This window comes from Corapipo altera, unplaced genomic scaffold (genome assembly GCF_003945725.1).
Source record: "Corapipo altera isolate COAL_440 unplaced genomic scaffold, ASM394572v1 98, whole genome shotgun sequence".
Classification (NCBI taxonomy): Eukaryota; Metazoa; Chordata; class Aves; order Passeriformes; family Pipridae; genus Corapipo; species Corapipo altera.
In genome coordinates this window covers 5180927-5204168 of record NW_020884914.1, presented here as the reverse complement: position 1 = coordinate 5204168, position 23242 = coordinate 5180927, and the positions used below count along the sequence as shown (strand labels likewise).

General features: G+C 40.5%; 1 protein-coding gene across 18 annotated transcripts in view; it reads left to right on the top strand.

Moving 5' to 3' along the window:
- Positions 1-23242, top strand: part of RBFOX1 (RNA binding fox-1 homolog 1) — a 1158532-nt gene that overhangs the window by 540587 nt on the left and 594703 nt on the right. The window contains exon 1 of one of the 18 annotated variants that reach the window (XM_027654835.1): positions 9836-9908. The exons of 15 other annotated variants lie outside the window; for them this stretch is intronic. In XM_027654835.1, the coding sequence (XP_027510636.1) occupies positions 9864-9908 (45 nt within the window). In that variant the 5' untranslated portion in view covers positions 9836-9863. Of the gene's footprint in view, positions 1-9835; positions 9909-23242 lie in introns of those variants that run through there. 2 more of the 18 variants (XM_027654843.1, XM_027654839.1) reach the window with 2 other exon arrangements.

Sequence of the window (23242 nt, the reverse complement as noted above, 5' to 3'; positions counted from 1 at the left end):
TCAGATTTTGTTTAATTTTTTTTTTAATTAATTGCCTCATTGAGTGGTATTTGGAGTAGCCAGAAACGTCTCCCTTAATAATGGCATAATTTACGTAATTTTTCTGTGTTTGTCAGAACCAGAAACTTTTTGCTGCCTTAGTGGTTTATCCGTTTTCTGGAATCTTTTCATGCTACTTTACATGCACAGACTGCTGTCTGCAAGCTGGGCCTGGATGAGTTTTATACACAGCTCATGGAAAAATTTGCTTGTGCATCCCCAGATTTATGAAGTGACTTGGAGTGCCATTGTATCCAATTAGTATTTCTCTCCCTCACAGAATAATTTCTTGAGAAATATTTGCACTTTATAAAATTATATACGTAATTATATAAGCTTTTGGGTAATTACATGTATATTTTAGGTTTTCTGTACATTTAATTATGCTTTGTTGTGAACTGTTTACAGCATTTCTCGCTGGTGGGGGAGAGGAGAAAGGGAGGGCAAATGGAGCTGAATGTGGAGTAAAACCAAGGGAAATCTCATATTAAAGATTCACCAATGAATCTTTGCATAGTTTATGCAAATCCAGTGGGTATTTTGTGGAAGTGTTAATGAGTGTCACATCCTGATTACTGCAGATTTCCCCTTGCATTTCCAACCGTACCAAATCCAATTGAAACTGCTAAAATTAACACCACGAGTCCACAACAGTTTGTCAGGAAAACGTGTGAAATTTGTTTTTAAAATATCGTGCACTAATTATTCTTTGAAACATCATATATAGATGTTGACATAAAAATAGTCCACGTGCATCCATCTTGATGGATGACAAACTTAACATTGGTCCCCCTAAGTCCTTCTGAAGGACCAGCCATTTCTGAAGCAAATTTTGCATCTCACTACAGAGGAAACTGTATCATTTATCTGCTCTGGCACCAAGGCAGGGACACCTTTAACTATCCCAGGTTGCTCCAAGCCCTGTCCAACCAGGCCTTGGACACTTCCAGGGCTGGGACAGCCACAGCTTCTCTGGGCAACCTGTGCCAGGGCCTCTGAGTAAAGACTTCCTTCCTTAAGGACGTGCTGGTCCTTTTGCTGAGTGTGAAATGTGGCCTGTGATGTATCATAGTATCATAGTATCATAGTATAGATTGGGTTGGAAAAGACCTCCAAGATCATCAAGTCCAACCCCTGATCCAACTCCAATTACTATATCATGGCACTAAGGGCCACGTCCAATCTCTTTTTAAAAACCTCCAGGGATGGTGAATCCACCACCTCTCTGGGTAGGCCGTTCCAATGCCTGATAACCCTCTCTGTAAAGAATTTCTTCCTAACATCTAACCTAAACCTCCCCTGGCAGAGCTTGAGCCCATGTCCCCTTGTCCTATTGTTGGTTGCCTGGGAGAAGAGACCAACCCCCACCTGGCTATAACCTCCCTTCAGGTAGTTGAAGAGAGTGATGAGGTCGCCTCTAAGCCTTCTCTTCTCCAGACTGAACAACCCCAGCTCTCTCAGCCTCTCCTCATAGGACTTGTGCTCCAGTCCCTTCACCAGCCTCGTTGCTCTTCTTTGGACCCGCTCCAGCACCTCAATATCCTTCCTGAACTGAGGGGCCCAGAGCTGAACACAATACTCCAGGTGTGGCCTCACCAATGCAGAGTACAGGGGAAGGATCACTTCCCTGCTCCTGCTGGCCACACTGTTCTTGATGCAGGCCAGGATGCCATTGGCCTTCTTGGCCACCTGAGCACACTGCTGGCTCATGTTCAGCCTCCTGTCGATCAGCACCCCCAGGTCCCTTTCCGCCTGGCTGCTCTCCAGCCACTCTGTGCCCAGCCTATAGCGCTGCAGGGGGTTGTTGTGGCCAAAGTGCAGGACCCGGCACTTCGCCTTGTTGAACTTCATTCCATTGGAGTCAGCCCATCTCTCCAGTCTATCCAGATCCCTCTGCAGAGCCCTCCTGCCTTCCGGCAGGTCGACACTCCCTCCCAATTTGGTGTCATCAGCAAATTTGCTGATGATGGACTCAATCCCCTCATCTAAATCATCGATAAAGATGTTAAAAAGGACTGGGCCCAGCACTGACCCCTGGGGAACACCACTGGTGACCGGTCGCCAATTGGATGCAGCTCCGTTCACCAGCACTCTCTGGGCCCGGCCCTTGAGCCAGTTCCTGACCCAGCACAGAGTGCCCCTGTCCAAGCCGTGGGCTGCCAGCTTTTCCAGGAGTATGCTATGGGAGACAGTGTCAAAGGCTTTGCTGAAGTCCAGATAGACCACATCCACAGCCTTTCCCTCATCCACCAGGTGGGTCACCTGATCGTAAAAGGAGATCAGGTTGGTCAAACAGGATCTGCCCTTCCTAAACCCATGTTGGCTGGGTCTGATCCCTTGTCCATCCTGTAGCTGCTGTGTGATTTCACACAGGATGATCTGCTCCATAACTCTGCCAGGCACCGAGGTCAGGCTGACAGGCCTGTAGTTACCAGGGTCAGCCTTGCAGCCTTTTTTATGGATTGGGGTGATATTTGCCAACTTCCAGTCATATGGGACCTCCCCAGTGAGCCAGGATTGTTGGAAGATGATGGAGAGCGGCTTGGCAAGCTCTTCTGCCAGCTCCCTCATTACCCTAGGATGGATCCCATCTGGTCCCATAGACTTGTGAGGATCCAGATGACTCAGTAAGTCACTAACAATTTCCTCCTGGAATACAAGGGGGCTATTTGGTTTCCTATCTCTGTCTACCAGCTCCAGAGGCTGGTTGCCTTGAGGGCCACCTGTCCTACTGGTAAAAACTGAGGCAAAGTAAGTGTTAAGTACCTCAGCCTTCTCCTCATCTCTATTAACTATGTTTCCCTCCAAGTCCCTCAAAGAATGAAGGTTTTCTTTGCTCCTCCTTTTGTTATTAATGTATTTATAGAAGGACTTTTTGTTATCCCTAACAGAAGTGGCTAATTTAACTTCAAATTGCGCTTTTGTATCCCTGATTTTCTTTCTGCATGATCTAGCTGTCTTCCTGAATTCTTCGTAAGTAGCCAGCCCTTTCTTCCACAGTATGGAGTGACTCCACACTAATGCATTTAGTTAATCTCAAAAACTGCAAATTGAAAAGTAAAAAAATTAAATTAAAAAAGCAGAAAAAAAAGAATTAATTATTATGTTTCTCTTTACTTAACAGTTATTCTCAGGGTTTTGAACACTTCAGCCAGCTCGCTCGCCTGTCTCCCTGTAACCTTTGCACTTTGTTGCGTGGGCCATCCCTCTCCTCTGAACCTCTCTATGTATTTGCTGGGTTGAAAATTTTGAGACAACTTCATGTTCTTTTTGTTCTCTTTTCACTCAGTTTGGCAAACAAATCCTGTCTTTAGAACTGGGCCAAGAAAGCCCTTGCAGCTCATGAAAACAACTTCAATCTAGAAACATTTGAGGGGAGGGAGATTTCCATAACATCGCCTCGGGATGCCACTGGTAGGAAGGATCAGGATGTCCTAGCAAGGAGCTGGGTATGGATCTTTTATTTAGCCTGCCTTTATCTTCCAGTGCTGGTGATATAATCCTGTGTATATGACAAGTCATGATCATAATGAGCCTGTTTATTTGGAGATACGTAGTGGCATCGTTCATTTGCACATTAAAGGAAACTTTGCTGGGAGAAGACAAATATGAGGCCACAAAAGCTTAGTGATTATTGTAATGCTAATCTGTATTCAATCCTGTATATGTGTCACATCTTGAATACTTTAAAAAATTAATTAGTCAACTGCGTTGTGCCACAGATGAGCAGGAGCAAGTGGCTGCTTCCATCCACAAGCTGTGGCATTCTCTGTGCCAACATGACTCTGAGGGAGAGAAGGCCCCCAGTAACTGAGCTGGAGGTGGTCCCATCCTCTGCCTTCTACCTGGTAGTGCACAAAGTGTGGCATTTGTGTGATTGTGTTAGTTTGAACCTATTTTCATCACTTAAAATATCTCAAGTAACAATCCCAACATTGCTTTATATCCTGTATTTATAAAGATATTTAAATCTTTGCATTCATTTTAGTGGGAAGTATGGATCATGCATCTTAAGTTAGTGACAAAAAGTCTCTTTGGTATGTTTTGCAATCTGGAGAGCAACTGTAAACGAAAATAGGTTGAGTAAAAATAAACACAGCTGCAAAATAAAGATTTGTCCTTACTAAGAATAAAACATACAGATTTACCCAATTTTCCAGCAGAATTGTACCTCCATACTTCTCACAGATTTGCACAGAAAGTGTGTTACTTTTCCATTTACTGTGCCAAAAATTTTCTAGAAATCTCTAAGCGACCTACACATCATTCTTTGTCCTTTGCTCACAATTGCTCCTGTAGGTGCAGGCACATGCCAGACTCCCAGCTGTCTCCTGGAGGGTTGTGCTTGCTGTGCTTTGCTCAGGAAGCAAAGGCAGAGTGCAAGGTCTGGATTCAGACTCCTCCAAATGTGGGTGCCCCAAAGGATGGCAGGGGGAGGCCTTGGTGCTCCCTCAGTGACTTCCACTTGTGATCTTGGGACTGGAAAATGTTCTGTATTAAGTGTGTTGGATGTTCTGACCACCATTCAGGGTCCTTTTCTATGGCACAGGCTGTAATTTATCATTGAAGGTGTTACCTTGCACAATGTGATTTAAGGGGCAGCAATTGCACTTCCAGGTTTTTAGGTGCTTTCCCTTGTGTTTTGACATTTCCTCTCACACCTGTACAGTGAGCACTGTCACCTCTGTGTTTTCTGGTCACAGGAAAGCACAATTAGACAAATTAACCCCTTTGCAGTTTCATGGAGGAAAGGATTTGCAGTAAGACTTTGTGAAGTGAAAAAAAAGATTGCAGAATTGCAAGATGTTTTAAACTCACAGTGCAGGAAAAAGTTGTGTTTTCAAAATGCTGTGATTTCAGAAAATGGTGATTTGTTTGGGAATGACATCTCAAAGCAGATCCAGATTACCTCTGAAGGACATATGTAGTGAAATGTTAAAGCCAATGTTGCAGCCTGAACTGGTAATCCTTGTTCGTGCTGAAGTACTGTTTGCCTTCGTAATGTGATTTTTTGTGACTGCTTTAGCACTTCAACAGGGCTGTGAATATGGATAAGCACATAAAGAATTATTTTGCTTCAAAACTTTTCAGAGACCTGTTTCTTCTTCATGTTGGTAGGTGTGTTGTTGCCATATGTTTCACATTAAACATTGCAACAAGCTGAAAAAAATAGTCCATAGCCTTAAAGTGAATACTGCTGATACGTATTTTTGTGCTTTTCTTATAGCTAAGAAAAATGAGATACATATTTTTCCTTGATTTGATGCATCTTCAGAAACTTTGCTGTATTTTAGGAGTTTGGATAAGGAATTATTTTTTGAGCATGACCTTCCAAGCAGCAGTGGCTGTGCAAAAAATTACTGTCCTGTGGAATATGGATTTTGGTCTCCTTATGAGGGACTGAATACAGGCATGACTTGTTATTTTGATGACCTCTTCTGTAGCATTTATGCAAGAAACTTTTTTTGTAGCAGTGTTTGAAATAACATTTATTAGATCAGTACTGGTTTAGATACATCAAAATTATGTTCCTCCAACTGCTTTACTGACGGTGCTTGACTCCTTGTTTTTGAGTGAAATTAGGCATGTTTTTGTTGTAAAAAGGTAGCAAATAAAATTTTGCATTTAATACTTGGCAAACTTTGGCATTTAGAGTTACAACAAAAGTGTAAAAGTGCCTTTGGGTGATTGTAATGTTTAATTTACCTCCTTTGTGAACTACTCTAATTGCATGTGCAGCTGAAACAGTAGTAGAACATTCAAGAGAGATTAGTGACATCAATAGCAATATACCTCCTTGGGAAAAGACAACACGAAATAATAATGCAAAATGAAGCATTTCAGATCAATATAATCACATTTAAAAATTCTTTATAGAGGCTATTTGTAAGCCAGCAGTGAAAGAGAAATCCTGACATTTTGAATATACAGAAATATAATTTGTGAAAGCACCTAGTACTTTATATGACTGATTTTTTGGAACATCCTTTTTGTAGGTCTAATGCTAAAACCACTTAATTTTGTGTACTCTTGTAATTAGTCTCATTGTGAGCTTAGAAACACTGTGGATGCTTGCAGGATCCAGCCCCTGGAGAACATTTTAAAATTCTGCTTGGCAGAGGAAAAACTTGTGTTTGCTGATTGTGTTTCTTTTGATTTCTTTGATAATTCAGGTTTAAAAATCCTTATAGTTTGGATTTTCCACAAAATATTATACCTAGAGTCAGTGTAACATTTTGAATTCTCAAATGTAGGTTTCTTCGAGCTTTGTTATGTTTGTGACATCTGTTGGATGTTGTGTTTCTTACCATGTTGATCTCCTGCCTTAGACTCTCACGCTGTAACCAGAAACTGTTTTGGGATAAAACTGCAGTGTGTTTATGATAAATCACACGACACTTTTCCCACTGAATATGCTTCATTAGGCTTGCTTTCTGTAATGTTGCTGGATCATTAGATGGCATGTAAAAAGAAACCATTCCAGCAGTGATCCATCAGGCATGGAGAGCCCCCATGTGTCGGACACAGACCTGCATTAAACCACATTTCACTGCCCTGTGTGAAAAGTGCTGTCAAAACTGTACAGGTGCAGAATAACCTTCTATAAGGTGCTACTTTGGGATTTTAACAATCTTCATTTTACTTCAGTGGTTTTTAATAGCTCCCCCAGCACGGAAACTTAATTCAAGGAATTACAGCTGAATCAGTTACACATGGAAGACTTTCAGCTGGAAGCTTTCCAGGATGTCATGCCTAACTTTTTGGATCAGTCTTAAAAGAATTCAAGCCTGGCCATTCACTAAAAGGCACTTACTTTACAGATACTTTGGCCTGTTCCTCTGAGAAGTGATTTTTTTGTTGTGAAGTGGGAAATGTTCCCTTTTTTAAGGAGAAAAATGTGTAAGGGATATGAAACAACTAAATTTATTTAGAACTTGTGAAGTAACAGACATAATGTGATGACACTCGTCTGTGCTATTCAATAAATACTTTGACAATATTTATTTGAACATCTCAAGTAAAAAAGGAGATAATTCTGGAATTACTGAAGCTTCAGTAGCACTGCCATCACAGTAATATTTTAGTTATTTAATGTTTTTCCTTACAAGTGCAGTGGAAGGGTTAGAGAGATGCCTTCCTCGTGACTGTGTGTGTGTGTATAAGTCAGGAAAAGGGTCTCCAGTAGCTGAACCACAGCCATACCTTCTTCTTCCCTGTTGTAGTTCCTCACTCAGGCTTTTGCTTATCCCTCAGACCAGTTCACAGAGAATTTAACTCTTGGTCTTGGTGTTGCTCCAGGGGTTATGGTTCCACACACAGCTGCTGAAGGATCCGTGCTATCTAACAAGGGGGTGCCAACCCAGCTGAGGTTCTGCAGCCCCTCTACAGTGACTCAAGGACAAGCAGTGGCTTCCTTTGACCATTACAGCATTTAAGGAATTTTCTCTCTTGTTCATATGTGAGGTGGAAGAAACATTTAGAGAGAGTGGTGAAAATGAATGTATAATACGTACAGCTTTTTATTCAAGGTTGTTAATTCTGTAGACTGAAACATGAATTTACAAGTCTCTTTTTTTTAAGTTGGACACAGACATTCAGACTTTTATTTTGATCTGATTCTTGTCACAACTTTGTGAATGATGCAGCCTGTTCTGCAGTGCTTCCCCCTGCCCCCCCCCCCTTATTTGTTGCTAATGAGATCATTACTTGGTTTAAACTCTTTTCCATTACTTGAATAAAGCCTGGGGATCTCTGAAGAACAGCAGAGGACCACATGTAGCATCTGCCAGCATTGCTGGTCCTCTGATTGAGTGACCATTTGTGCTGCAAAGGCTGGGAACAACAGGCCAGGGGTAGTGGGGATGTTTCTTAAGTGGCCTTTCCCTTCACAGCATGTTTTTGTAAGACAGTGGCAATTGCTGCTGGTGTCACTTTTAATGTAAGTCTGAGCTTAATACTAAGGATGGACATAGGGGAAAATCAGATTTCAGTAGCAGAATGATAAGACAACCCTCAGTATTTTGTTGATTGTAAATGATAGTGTATGGTATCTTAGTAATCCCTGCGTTTTAGTTCACCCATGTTTAGACACACAAGGTGGTTTAATCAGAATTTCTAGCATTTCAGGGCTTTAGTGCTCTGAAACATATTAGCCCTGCTTTAGCAGGCAGTGTTTATTCATTTCCAGAGCACTGTAGGGTCATTAATCCTCCGAGCCCTCCTGAGAAGTCAGAGATGGGAGACACTGTAAGTCGAATTATTCTAATTTTACAAGTGGGAAAACTGAAGAGATGAATAATGTGGTCAAGGCCACACAATTAGGCAGTGTGAGCTCTGGGATGTGTTCTGGCTATTAAGCCCAGTGGTCAGGCCAGCCCTTGAAACATTCTACTTTTTAAATTATACACTTCTGCTTTATTATGATGAAGATGCCTTCATTTTCCCATACTCTGTCTAGGTAGATAGTCTTCTTTTCCCTGCAGGTACTAAGGTGGGCATGAGTACAATAAAAACTTCAAAACAAGGAAAACCATATGAAATCAGATTCTGAATCTGACATTAGTTTGTATATTTTAAGTTTTCATAGAACATAATTAAACCTTCCCTATCCCGTTCTGCCACAAAGGGGTGCAAATTCTTTGATTTACATATACAAAAAGGGAATGATTGATAGAAATTATTTTCTTGGAGATCACTTTATTAGTCTCCTTTTTGATTGCAGAATAATGATAAATATTGAAAGATGTTTTACTAAGCTCTTTTCTTTTGAGATATGGTGTATGCGTGGTAAGAAAATTCATTTTTGAGAATTACAGAAATCTTCTAAGTAGCATCTATAGAATTTTTCACTAGAGTTTAAGTGGTTATTTGTTTACTTTGGTTACATAAATAGATGTACTTTGGAATAGCAATTTCGTAGGGAATAAGCAAGGCTTTTGTATAGAGAAAGATGTCAATTTTTAATGTTTATCTGAAACGTTTTTGTTTTCTCTGCTCCGCAAATGGGTTAATTGCTGCCATCTCTAGTGGAAGATGCTCAGGTTTTATTTCAGTTGCAGCCAGTCTTTGTCTTAAAAATAACTTAGTCTGCAGTATTGTTGTTTTTAAGCAAATTCAGAATTTCGCAGGTAATTAATCATCATTTAATCCAAACGTTAACCATCTCGCTTAAATTGTTCACAGAACAAAATATTAACCGTTTTATCTACACAGACCCGAATAGCGAAACCCTACAAACTTTAGCACCACGTCCAGCATTTCAATAAGCAGTTAATATTTAGTATATACGTTAAGCCATTCCATAAATGAATTCTGGAGTGTAATCTGCTCTCCCCTGCCCACCTCCCTTTCCCACAAGGCTGTGGTTTTTAGCTAAGCCGGCGTTGGAGCCGCTCTTATCTACAAATAAAACCAGCGGGCTCCGCTGAGCGCCTGCACTGCGAAGCCTCGTCGGCGAGGGGAGCAAAGCTCTGGCAGCCAAGGGCTCCATCCACCGTCTCGTGGCAGCGTGGGGAGCGCAGCGCATTGGAAGTCATAAATACTGTCCCAGAGACATTTGGAATCATGTAGGTGTAGCGGGAGAGGCTGGAGGCGCTTCCATCCCGCCCGCTCGCATCTCTCCGCCCGGGAGACCCGCGGAGGGGGCGCGGGGTGCCCAGCGCTGACCCCTCGCCCTGCTGGGCTCCTGCAGGAGGGCCAGGGCCACAGGGCTGCCCGCTGCCCTCGCCCCCGGCCGGGAGCGGTGGATGGTGCCCGCGGGCCGGGGGCTGCAGGGCCGGCCGGGACCGCTCCCCCCGGCTCCTCCGGGAGCTTCCCAGCCCACGATGAAACCTTGGCAGCTGCTCGCAGGCTTAGGAGATGCCCTTCAGGTGAGGCAGAGGCAGCTCCGGAGGAATTCCGGGGCGGAGGGGGGGGGGAGGAATTCCGGGGAGAGCGGAGCGCGGGGGGGGCCGGGGCAAGTTGACCTGTTTGGCTGCGGGGGTTGTGTCGCCGCCGGCAGCGACTTCCCGACGTGAAGGGGGAGAGGTGAGGGGGCAAGGGGGGCTCATGTGAAAGGTGAGAGGGTAAAGGGGGGGCTGATGGCCGGGTGGGAGGTGAAGGGATGCGGGGTGAAGCGTTCGTGGAGCTGCCGGCCGCGTGGGGAGCGGGATGCAGCCCGGGATGCAGCCCTGGACCGCTGGCACAGGGATGCTGCCTCTGCTCCAAGGTGTGTCGTGTATAAACTTACCGATGCGACGGCGGGGCTCGGTGTTCCCGCTGTGTTTGTCCTCCCTCTATTCCCCGTGTATTCCCCGTGTCCGTGTGTGTATCCACGGCGTGGGCTCGTCCCCGCGAGCGAACGCACCGCGGGGTGAGGCGCCTACGGAAAATACCATGCAGGGGGGATTATTCGTCCTTCCTCCGGCTGCAGTTCATGTGAACTTCATCTTCAGGGAGCTGCTTGACTTTCTTTGGGTGGAATATGTATTAGCATTTATATGGAATGTAGCAGGAGACTCATCAGTAGTGGTTTTGTCAGATGGATTGTTGCCTTACAGCATTCCCGACCAACCTGGGAATTGCCTCTTTAGCTGTAGGCTACCTGTATGCCATCAGAATAATATATTGATCTTAAAAAACACTATTTAAGTGAATATTTTACAGTTTTATTGCTGTACTTGTTAAAATACATGGGATGAAACAGCAGCAACATTTAGTTAATAAATACAATTTAAGCATACAGGTAATTTTGGCTAACAATCCGTTTATATGTTTTTGCATGGAAAAAGGCAGGAACCGTGTATAACAGACTGGGATTGAAAAATGCCTATCAGTTTCCAGCTGGATATAATTGCAAGGTAATTTGAATACTTTGAGTGACTTTAGCAATTTTCTTTCTTTAAAAAACCCCACGCTTCAAAGTGTGGAAAAAATGTTGAGGGGAGTGGGGAAGGTGAGTTGAGGGGAGTGGGGAAGGAGTGGGGAAGGTAGCTTTTAAAAAAAGGAATCTCTTCCAGACTCTTCATAGGGGCATAATATTTTTGAAAGACTTGTTGTCACATGGAGGAGAGTCTGGCACAGCCCAGTAGTGGAATACTGGGCTCTGCAGTTCAGGCACCGTGAAATCACATTGCTTCCAGGACTCTACATCACATTCCACTCCAGGTATTTTATTTTGGTGGATATTCAGGAATTTAGTGAGATCTAAAGCAGTTTTTCTGTCTGTGACTTCCGTAGTGATAAGGAATTTGGTCTTGATAGAGAAGTAATTAGGATTTATATAAGTGTTAAACAGAAAGTTCACAACTGTTTTTGCTTATGAAATGCTTAGACTAGTTAGTTTACCTACAGGACACTGGTTTCATATGTATTTCTAAAATGAAGCAATGGACATGTATAAAGTTTGAATGTCTTGATATTCTGACCATACTTTACAGATTTATTTTTCAGGCATGTGATGTTTACATTGTTGTTTTTTGAACATGCAAATGAGGTTGACTTCTCAAAAGTGAGCTAAACTGCAATTAAGTGAACAGCATTCCCTCGTCTACAGCAAGAGTAGTGGTGCTGTGTGTAATCACTGTTTTTAGATTGCAATCATTTCATGGTAAAAAGTAGACTTTTTGGGTTTATCCTTCACAGGTGCTTCCCTTGAGAGTCCGTGTAATGTCTGTCAGTTATCAGCTTTGCTTCCTTTAAATCTCACGGATCTATAGGGGTTTGATTACCCATTTCAGGGTTTTTCTTTCTGCAGCAGTGCATTTCTTGGTGGTTTAGAGGCTGTAAACATTCAATAGCTCCCATCCCACCGCCTTCTCTGTAAGATGTGGGCAGGAAGTTGTGTTTAATCAGTGCCTCCCAACATCCAATACCCTGGTACCTCCCTGAGTGTAAGTACAGCTCATTATACCCCTTTCCAAGCACAGCTTTAGAAAGATTGAGCTTTATGTTCTTCCCTACGTGATAAACGTTTGAAATCAGAATAACTTAACGAGAGATGGATGAAGCAACTTTATTATTATCTGGCAAGGTGTTATATTCGGTCTCTCTAACTTCAAAGCAGTTACTTCAGTAGTATCATTATCACAGAATTGGTCAAATTTAGTTGTTTTATAAAGTTTTCATGGAGGGCCTCAGTTTGTTCATAAACCAGAAAACTTTTTCCAGGAACAAGTAATAAATTGATTTTTCAAGTGATCAACCTTGTGGTATATTAAATGTTGGAAAAGGTCTAGAAAAATACCCCAAAGTACAATATCAGAAGTTTGGACTTTTTCCATTGTAATAAAAAATACTGTTATTAAATTTTAGTAAATTTTATTAAGATAAATATGTTAGATATGGTAAATGAAGCATCAAATTAAATAGGAGAAAGGAGATAAATGTGGTTAACTCACGCTTTTAAGTTATTGTGACAATAATTGTGAAAGAGTAGCATGACGAGTAAACCAGGGGAAAAATGTGTAGAGAATTTTAACTATAGAAAGTATCTTGTCTAAGCTTGACTTCATATTTAAATTTAAGTAAGTAATGTGCTAAAAGGGAGTTATTTTTCACTCCTTAGTTAAAAGCTCAAGCCGACTAAAATCAAGCTTTTAGTCGACTTCAGTGATAGGGATTTTAGAGTTTTTCTTGGAATGATTATGTCACAGTATAGTATCTTTCCAGAATTTAGAGGTGGGAACAAAGACTACAGAGGACCTTGATTATTTCAGGTGGTTTTTCAGTGGTGTTGGGGTTTTTTAATGTATATTTCAAGACTGGGACATAATTTACAGCATCTCGAAATGTTGATTTTGAAATGTATTAACTTTACAGGGGAATAAAGTTTACTTTCCAAAACAATTATTCTGCCATAAACAGGCCGAAAATAAAGTATGTGCCTTTAATTTTCTTTTGGAATGTGTTACAAAGGAGTAGTTCTCATAAACTCTGAGGAAATAAAGGGTTCAGTGACTACACTGTGGCTTTGCACAGGGAGGCATTTTTGAACACAAGAAGTACCATAAGTACAGAATCACCAGAGAGGAGAAGAGTTCAGGCTTATTCTTTAAAAAGGTGCATCATAAACATGTTTTCTCTAAATTTCAAATGCTGTGGGGTTGCCTTTGGGTGAGGTACCAGACAGATTAGTGAAAAGAAGTAGATGTATAAGTGCCAAGCTCTCTTCTGGTGAAACTTCCTTCCAAATTTATCTTGTCAGTCGTGGAGGTCTCTGCCTTTAGGACTAAGTCTTTTCCTTCTCATTTTCTTTTTAAGGTATCAAGTGGAGATGTTAAGGAAGGTAGCAGAGTTGTCTTCAGTGACTTTGCACACTCACTGCTTTTACTTTACCTGGATTTCAGTTTGGACAGTGTGAGAAGGTGTTTGCTTTGGGGGATTGGAAGTCAGTGTAAGCATTTCTGCTTTGTGTTTGTCTCCATCGTGCCCCCTGTGCATTTAATTTCTTTTCATTTCACCACGTTAAATTGCAGAGGCTGTGATTTCCCTCCATTGTCTTTGAAAATAAAGCACAGTGTGACTTCCTCCACCAGGTTGCAATCAGAGCCTATTTTATCTTTTGTTCTGTAGTTAATTACAGATTTCATGCACAGCAATAAGGCTTCTGCAAAGTGGAATTTCACTGATGGTCAGGAATATTTCAAAAAAATGCTGTCGTATCACAGGGGCTTATTAGTTGCCTTTCACAAACATGGAGACACACAAACTTTTTCTAAAGTATTAAAATGGAGAACCTGCTTGAGTCAGCAGGAACATCCAGATTCAGCAAAACTGGGTTATGAATTCAAGCAATTAAACGTGACAAAAAGCCCAGTTTTACTGCCTTGACTTAACATCTTTCTTGTATTTTTATTTGGAGATATAAAAACTTCAAAATGTTCTTTTTTGTCAGGTGTTCCCAAAACCAAGGTATACCTCCAAACCCCACAAACTCTTGAAAATCTTCTTGCTTTACATTTGCACCTTGAGTTTTTCTGTAAGTGTTTTTATTCTCAAGAGAAGCAAACACTATTGTTTTATTCAATTTAGGATACCTGGAGTTTGACAGCTGTGCATTATGTACCTGCATTTTGGTAGAGATAATTAAAAAAAGACTGGTTGAATATTTAGTAACGAATAAAATAATCTTTTTTGATCAATAATAAATATATATTGAAGGGTTTGCTGATGATTATTAAAAATCCAAGCTACTTTTTTTCCCTTTTGTTTTTATGGATTTGATGCTCAGAAGTTTTAAGCAGATTTCCTGAGTAGTAATTAATTATTGCAAATTTAGCTGGGTAGAAAAGGGGAGGGAAGTAACCAGATGAAAGTCAAGGCACTAAAGACTAATGGACCAACCTGAACTGGAACAGAGTTTTAGCAAAGATTATCCATTCCCCACTCGTGTCTTGGAGCCTGATATAAAATTCTAATCCCCACCCTTTGCAAATGGAAATTATTCCCTCTGTTTGTGCTGTGGTGCTCTCTGGTGCTTATGGTTTTTTTAACTTAAAAAGTTTTCTTTGTTAAAATTGGACTTTCTGATTACATGAATTATAGTAATGGTAGTCCACTAATAGTAATCCAAGAATGAGATTTGGCCATTTTTCCAGGTAAATAAATTGTAGTTTACGTGAGAACTTGTTTTAACTACTAATTAACCTGAATCTAGTGGCTGCTTTACCTGTAAAAAAGTGAAGTGAGAGGCACATGTGGCACATCCCTGCTGCTGATTTGGGGACTGATTTCTTGCTGCTGAGAACTTGCACTGTTACCTGATGCTCTTAAGGAAAGTCATTTCATGACTAATGTCATTTAAGCTGAGACTCAGGATCTTTGAAGAACTGCTGCCCCAGTGGAGCAAGTCTTCTAAGAACATGACATTTAGATCAAGCCCTGATGGAGCATCTTGGCTCTCTCCTGTACTGCTTTTATGTGACTTTTATGTTTTCATCTTGGCATCAAGTGAGCACCTGTTTAAGATGACTCTGCCTTTCTGCCAGCACGTGTCCTTGGGGAGCAATCCTGGGATGGCAATTCCCCTCTGGCCTCTGACTTTTCCTGGCCCAGCCTTTCCATGTGTGATATCAGTGAAGAGGAAGAGGTTCGTTTGGCAGGATATATCTGCTGTCACCCGTGTTTGCAGGGAAAGTTTGATATTGGGCTGTGACACACAGGAATCCAAACCCATATTTACTTTGTTGGAATATTTTGCAAGACTATAATGAAAATTAATATCATCTAACATTTTCATTTGAAGACGTTTTTTTGTCTTTTAAAAACAAGTGTTTATTGATAAGATCTGTATGATGAACAGTGAGAAGATGTCCTGTTTTTCCTCCTTGCCAGTGGAGGCAGCACCACATGAGTCTGTGATCCTGCACTAATCTTGACAGTTACCAGGAAAAGCAGGACAGTGCTACCTGTGCCAGAGAGCAAAACCATCTCAGAACCAGAGCTCATCTCAGATGGCATTTCACTGCAGTCATGAGCCTTTGCCAGTGTCAGCAGTCAGAATCCAATCGTGGCAGACTGAACTTTCTACCAAAAAAGAAGCCAAGAGAGTCAACTTAATTCCATTTTGACTTTCATATTTGAAATCATGAGCCTTTTTCTTCATCCTACTTCCCTTTTTTGAGCCATGACAGGCAGTAGTATTTACTAAAGGAAGATATTAAGAATGGCATTGGGTATTTTAATATTCATTTTTTTACTTCCTATTATGTTCTCAAGATCTTACCATCTCTCCAGAAAGTACTTAAAATTATGACAACAGGTAAATCAAATTGAACACAGTCATGTAACAGTTTAGCAGAACTTCTCTTTGCCCAATTTTAATCTCAAGAATAGAGCATTTTATCAACTCTCTTTGGTAGCTGTGGTTCACTGATCACACTCCTTAATTCAGTGACTTCAGGATGGTCTTTAGAGCTGGAAATCTCGGGTCAGAGAAGAGCTCAGTTGTGAGATATGTTACAGTCTGTGAATTATCAATGAAATGGGACTTTACAAAGAGTGTGCAGGGGGATGCTGAGCATCTTTGGGAGAGGCAGTAGCTACAGGGGACTGAGCTCCTCCACAATCCTTGGTTGGCCTGTAGGAGGAGAAACTGCATCCATCAAGTCTTGCTGTAACTAAAGGAAGCAAACTTGTAAAAGAACTGAGTGTAAACCAACAGCAGCAATGCTGGGCAGCTGGTACAGGCTCACACACTCCTCCTGCAGCAGCCTGGAACTACTCAACAATGAAAAATTGGGCAAAGCTGAAGCCTTTTTGTGTGTTGGTGTTTTTTCTAATTAATGGAAGCATCAGGTTTGTGTGTTAGTGTTTCTTGCAATGAATGACTGTGTTTCAGACCTGGGGCAAGGCATTCTGAAGAGGGGAGGCAGTGTGGTGGTTCTGCTTTCATTAATTTTTGCCTACACAGAGCAGAGCAAGCACAAAACACAACTCCGTCCTGGTGCTGAAATGAGGTGTTTGGTGATCACAGGAGAACAGTGGTGCAGAGGACCACTCCTCATGTCACTGAGCCCTGCTCTGCTCCCCCAGAGGAGCATCTTGACGAGTGTCATCAATGACAGATATCCTGTTAATCTTTGAAAAGAACTCCCTAGATTACCTTTTCCACTACTTAGAAGTCCTTACCCTCTTAAATAATACTTGTATGCTGGACAAATGAAAATCTGCCATGCTGCAGATGACCTCAGTGTTTCATGTTCTCAGGGGACCTGAAGAAAAAAAGGTTCCCCTGCTCCTTGCATCAGTTTTCTACGACTGAGATTCCTCAGGTTTCTGTCCTGCCCATTTTAATTTCTGTATTTTGGTTCAACCCTTTCTAGTTATTGGGATTGGGAATCTTTATTTTTAATCTAAGAAATGCTTTTTGAACATTTTTGCATTTAAATGAAAACATTGAATTCAAATAGTTTAACTGATGATCAGAAGCCAAATATTGGCCATGATTTGTAATATAACCAGGATTGTATAATGATTATTGTAAGACATAGACATTTGAGGTTGGCTTGAGATCTCTAAGCTGCCTATTGGACTTCTTTGAGACAGAGGTTATGCAGTTTATTATTTTGCCAAAGTCAACTACAAAGTTTTATTCAGAACCTATGATGTTCCTAAATTTGCACAAGTGTGTGTGTGTAGATATGTGTGTGTGAGCATCTGTGTCATAAAAAGATAAAAGTTAAACACTTTTGCTGATACTCTCAAGACTTGATTAACTCTGCCTGCTCTTGGTCCTCATCATTCCTCTGAATGAGTTCCTCTGAATTATGATTACACACATTTATCCTGTCAGTACAACCTCACAGGGTAAGTGTGGGGAGAGAAGAAATGCAAGACAGGGATTTAGAAGACGAGTCTTTTGACAGAAGAGGTGATGCATTATACTCTGCTGGACCAGTTTAGCACCTCCCCACTTGGAGGGGGTATATCCAAGAAGATCTGAAGGACTGTTCTTGGATAACCTCCTTCCAGCCTGTCTCATCCCAAGATCCTGTGTTATCAGCTGGGTGGATCTGCTGAGCAGTGTGTTATTTCAGTTCTCAGAAGAGGATAAAGCACAATAGGGATAAAGTGGAAAATGCTTCTGCACTTTTGAAATATATTTGTATCTGCGGAAAAGGATGCAAATCTATTCCAGCCATTTGTAGTAAACCCTGTTTTGGTAATTAACAGCTAAATGACTAATATTATACAATAACAATGTGTGAGTCACTTGCATGGTGCACAGCTTGACTTTGGCTATGAAGTAGAATAAGAAAAGTGGAGGCTGCACATTTTAATCATACACTTGAATGCATGACTCAGGTAGATTATCTTGTGCCTTCGTAGATGGGAGGTGGGTTGGGCTGTTCTCATTCTCTGCAAGTTTTAGCACTACAGAGGAGCCAAGGGCACTGTGCCCGTTAAGATAACAGAAGACAAAGATGGATGAGCAAGCTGACATTCTTATGGGGAATTATCTTTAAAAATGGCATGCAGGATGTGTACATTTATTCCCTCAAATCTTTACGTATGTGAAGCATAAACACCGTAAAAATCTAACTGGATCCAAGCAGGTTTTTTTCAGGCAGTTATTTCCTTGGAGGTAGGTTAATTTTAACAAATTAATAAATTATATCCACGTTTTAAGAAAACTGGAAACATGGAGGAAAAGAAGAAAGAGGCAGCATTGCAACTTTGCCATGTTTCATTTTGACAATGTAGAAGAAATTGTCCTTTTTTTACCTCACTGAGGAATTTCTTTTGGATTTTCTTGCGTGCTGTGGAACTGCAAAGGTGCTTGGGTCTAACTTGAGTTAGTAACAGATGTTTCATTTGATTTTTCAATGCTGCAGACAGTGAACTGCATTTCTGCTTAAAGAAACAGATTCTAACATGTCACTGAGCTGTAAGAACTCTGATGTGTTCTTCTCCACGTCTGTAGTGAGGAGGATGTGAAGCTATGGGCTTCAATTACACAAAGGAAGGTTCAGATTAGGCATTAGAAAGGCTTCCTGATAGTAAGAATACTAAATATTTAATTAGATGAGTTTGGAAGAATATGAGATTTCTATCACTAGAGGCTTTTAGGAATGGTTTGGAAAGGAAATGCCAGACAAATGCAGCTGTGTGTCTTTGTATGTGAAGATGTTCTAGAGAATTCATTTCTAACTGACAGCACTTGTTCTCATTTCTACATTTTCCTTTTCCTAAAGTAGCAAATCTTTCTCAAAACCGAACTTAACTCCCATTCAGCAGGTGGATTTCACTTATGTGTTTACCAAGTGTTTTTTAACTCAAGTTCAGAATCTAGAATCTGCCCTTGCTGTTGTTCCATATCTCTGAGGTGAGGCACTGAATCAATATTGTTCCCTAAGAACAGAGTTTGGAAAATACTGGAGTTTTGCAGTTTCTGATAAAATCTGATATCTTCCTTTGGGCCAGTTTTGTTTTTTGGGGAGCAGTGCAATAAGGGGTGTGCCCCTCTTCAGTCCCTGCCCCCAGCTCCCCTCCCAAATGTCTCATTTCTAACACTGTCATGAACCTTGTATGGAATTCTCCACTCAGCTCTGAGTGTATTTATGGAAGTTCTGAATAATCCTTTCAATAAGGGACAAGACAGGTATGATAGAATTGAAGCATTTAAACAATTGGCTCTGTATAGCCTCTTATAACACCTGTATTACATACCACAGCTTCTCTTATTCCCTTAATGTTGCCTTTAGGATTTAAAATACAGACATATAATCTAAACTAAGTTATTTTGAATATATTTTTGCTTTATTAATAGAAAGTAATTTTTTCTTGTGAGAACTCTGCAGACTCCCCATCTTCTATTAATAACATAACATTAAGGTTTATGAATAAAAAGCTGATTACACAGAATATATTAGAACAGTTGAGACTTTGTTTTACTATTTGAGAAGTGTAAGAGAACCTTGGGGCCAGAGAGGCTCTGCTGTGCTATTTTCTATGCAGTGTTGTACAGGTTCTATAGAAGAACCAGCAGAAAAAGCTGTAAATAAGGAAACAGTAGAAATTAAAAGGATATGTTCCTAACATAATCAGTGCACACGTTCTTGTCTCAGGAATTTTAGTTTGCCAACTGAAACTGAGGTTGCTTGATTTAGTGTAAATGTGAGAATAATCACACTGGACACCCTCTTTTCTCATTTTCTAATTTATTTATTTATTTTAAATATAGTTTCTAGAGCCAACAGCTAGTTCATAGGACAAAAGATTGTGTTAGACAGAACTGGAATCAACTCTTGAAGATAAAACTCCACCTGTTGCTGAACTCAAAGACAGAGAATGGACAGTTGGGAACAAAGTCCTGGTGTCCTCCCAACTCCTTTTTGTTGCAACACAAACCCCTATTGTGTCTAACCATAATTTTTTTAACCAGTTTTTAAATTCTGCACAGACAAATAGCAAAATGTAGTATTCTGCTTAGAAATTAAATTATTTTGAATGAAACAACACTTCCATTAATTAAGTTTAAAGAAAACTCTACTTTTTTTTTTTTCAAGCAGCAAATTGGAAACTGATAAGGAAGCACTAAATAGCATCCTGTAATATTTGTATTAAAGAAATAGCTGCCAAGATGCTCATTACTTACAGGCATTGCAAACTTCAACAGGTTTCTGAAGAATTTAATATTTTCATATGCTTCAGTGTGAAGCCATCTGTGCAGTGACAGAGCAAAGTGTTGACAACGAGAACAAACGTATGTTTGTGGAAGTGCTCCATGAAATGTTAACAAGAGAGACACAAGATGCACAGCAGTATCTTGTAACAAGTGGGCCAGGGATTTGAAAAAACCATGGCCATCATCTTCAATATTTACAATTACCATTTCTTTTCTAATTTCTTTTTGTGTAGAAGTGTTGAAAAATACAAGTCTGTCGATACAGATGGTGAGGGAGACAGAAATACCGAGGAAAATACTGTTTGCATCCACCTTTTGTAGTTTTTCATGTTTCTGCTCTCGTTTCTTGCAGTTTTAAGACTATATCTGGATCCATCAGTGTATATGTTAGACCTTAGGTAGCGTTTCATACCTCTGCTGGGCTTTTTGGTGTAAATTAAACAGTCTCAAACACCCACAGGAGCTGAACTTTCCTAGTACCTTCTTCCCATCCCCCATTTGGGATGGATTTTTATTCCTGGCTGCACAGAGGAATGAATCACGTTACAGTGTTTGAAGTCAGAAGGTGACATAGTGTGACTTTTAACCTGCCATACCCCAAATGTGGGACACAGTGTGGGCTGCTGAGAGATACAAAGAGATTACAGAGGGAAAAACGGTACCCAGACATCAAAAAGAAAGCAAGTGTTCAAGAAAAGTTACTTTGAATCTTTTGTCAGTGGCATTGCAACAAGAAAAATCTTGTTCTAAAGAATCCATACAGTTGGATTTTTAGTTACAAGGTACAAAGGATATATTTGACAGTGATCCTGTTATCTTCAGGTCTCCATTCTCTCTCCAGGTTTGGGTGACCGGGAGCAAGGATTGAATTAGATTGTGCCTTAGCAGCACTATGATTTTTCTAGGAAGTGTATTTTTATGTTTTAAAATGATAGCTCCAGAAAAAAAGATGTGTGCTGAAGGGTTAGAAAGCAGGTTATGGCAGAATTCCCTCCCCCATTCAGGTATGAAATCCTGTTCTCTGAGCAGGACACAGCTTGGTGAGCCAGTTCCTCAGTTTGAACTGGCAGTGATGTGGGAAAGGGGAGACCGATTACCTTTTGATGCCAGTTTTAGGTTTTACTCTAATAATCTGTTTTCTTAATGAGATTTATAACCACGGCGTGAAGTAATATCCATCAGCCTTCAAAAATTTAAGTCAGTGGGATGCAGAGGTGGGAATACACAGTTATACTGGTGACATCCCTGCGAGATAACCAACAACAGAAGGGGTTTTATTTTAATGTTGACACTGCTGTCATTGGGCATTAACTGGTAACATCCATATGCTTTAATTTGTAGTCAGGCAGTCTGAAAGTTCTGGATGGATGGCACTGTGGCGTCTTTCGGCTGTGTTAAGTTGCCCCGCGATGGTCTTAAAGGAGCAAAATGTCTGAGCTTTTATTTGAGTCCCGATAAATATGCAAGTTCCAAATGTTTGCTCAGCAACACTGACATCGTGTGGCTGAGAGGAAAATCCCAGCTCTGCTTCACTACCGAGAAGTGAATTAGTTAATAAAACCCCTTCAATTTTAACAAACCAATCAAAAATAAACAGCTTTAGTGTTACCCTCTACATGAAGAGAGAGAACCAGGTAGAGAGAAACACAGACTTGAGGTTGTTTCGTATTGGTTTAGCTCTGGCAGAGCAGGGCACTGGGAACCAGGTACCTCGGGTGAAGAAGGTCTATGGAGCTGTCCCAGAATCATGGCTGCTCTTACTCCTCTTTATCTTGATGTTTAATGGTGAAGGGATGAGTTTGATCCTCAAGGCAACAGGTTTCAGTCATCAGCGTATAAAGATTTATTTCCACTTTGAACAGTCCTTAAGTTTCCCTGAGTATGTTTCCTTTGGCAACACATCTTTGACAATGAGTCTTCCAGTTACTGCATTTAAAAAAGATCCTGACAGGTAGAGTTTGTGGGAGGAGAGACGTCCTTCTGTTTTTTTATTAATTTTCATTGCACATTCCCGTGTCCTTTCTTCTGAGAACAGAATTTTCTAGTTCTCTGTTCCAGCTGTGGATATTTTTATTTTTTTTTTACTCTCCTTTTTATTTCCTTTAAAAAATAAACGACCTTAGTGTTATTTCTCTGGGTTTCATATGAGAATTATGAGGTCTTTTAAGTGGTTCAATCTTCTGTCATGACCATCAATGTTCTCTTCTACAATTTTCTTACAGGCTGAGTAGACTTTGTGTGGCTGAAACAGGCAAATTACTGCAAATTACAGGAGAAGTTCCTGGTAGGGTATCACATGCCAGTAATTGTTGTACTCAGCCAAAGGGTCCTAACTTGTCGTAAATAAGGTTTACAAAGTATTTCTGATATGCTGAGACTTTCTCTTATTGCCAACAACAGAGGAAAATGGCAGGATTTTTTTGTGCTGACATAGTTTCTGTGTCAAAATACAGACTCTTTTCCATTGTATTTCTTCCAGAATATGAATGTTAATAATGCATTTACAACCATTTTAATTGTCCATATATTCATATGCTACCTACATGGTAAAAATTTCTAAAGCTATTTTTTTATTATTAATTTTCTTGCTCAATAGACTATCCCCCCTTATTTGACTTTTATTTTGATGAAAAATGGTAAATGGTGATATGATTGTATTCTAATGTTGAAAATTATTGTCTAATGAATTCTACCATACTTTTAATTAAGATTGACATTAGCAAAATGAACTGAGGGATTTGTTACATTTACTGATAATGATTCTGTGGAAGTTACAGAACTACAAGGAGAATGTTGAATAGAATGTTTCATCTGTTAGAACATAAAACAGTCAATAAAATATGAGAAACATGCACAGTCTTAACAGATTATATCAATAATCTGAGTGACATTTGTTTCTCTGTGTTGTCATAATGTCTTTAGAGCAAGGGTTGACCCAAAGCAGCTCAGCTGGGAGCTGAACCAGCAGCCAAGTTGGTGATTAATTTGGGTTTCCTCCTGCCCACATCTATGTGCACTCTCTCTTCCTAAACTCCTACAAAGTCCTGCCTCTTGTCTTCCAGACAGGGATGTTTGTTGTTGTACTTACTGCTGTTT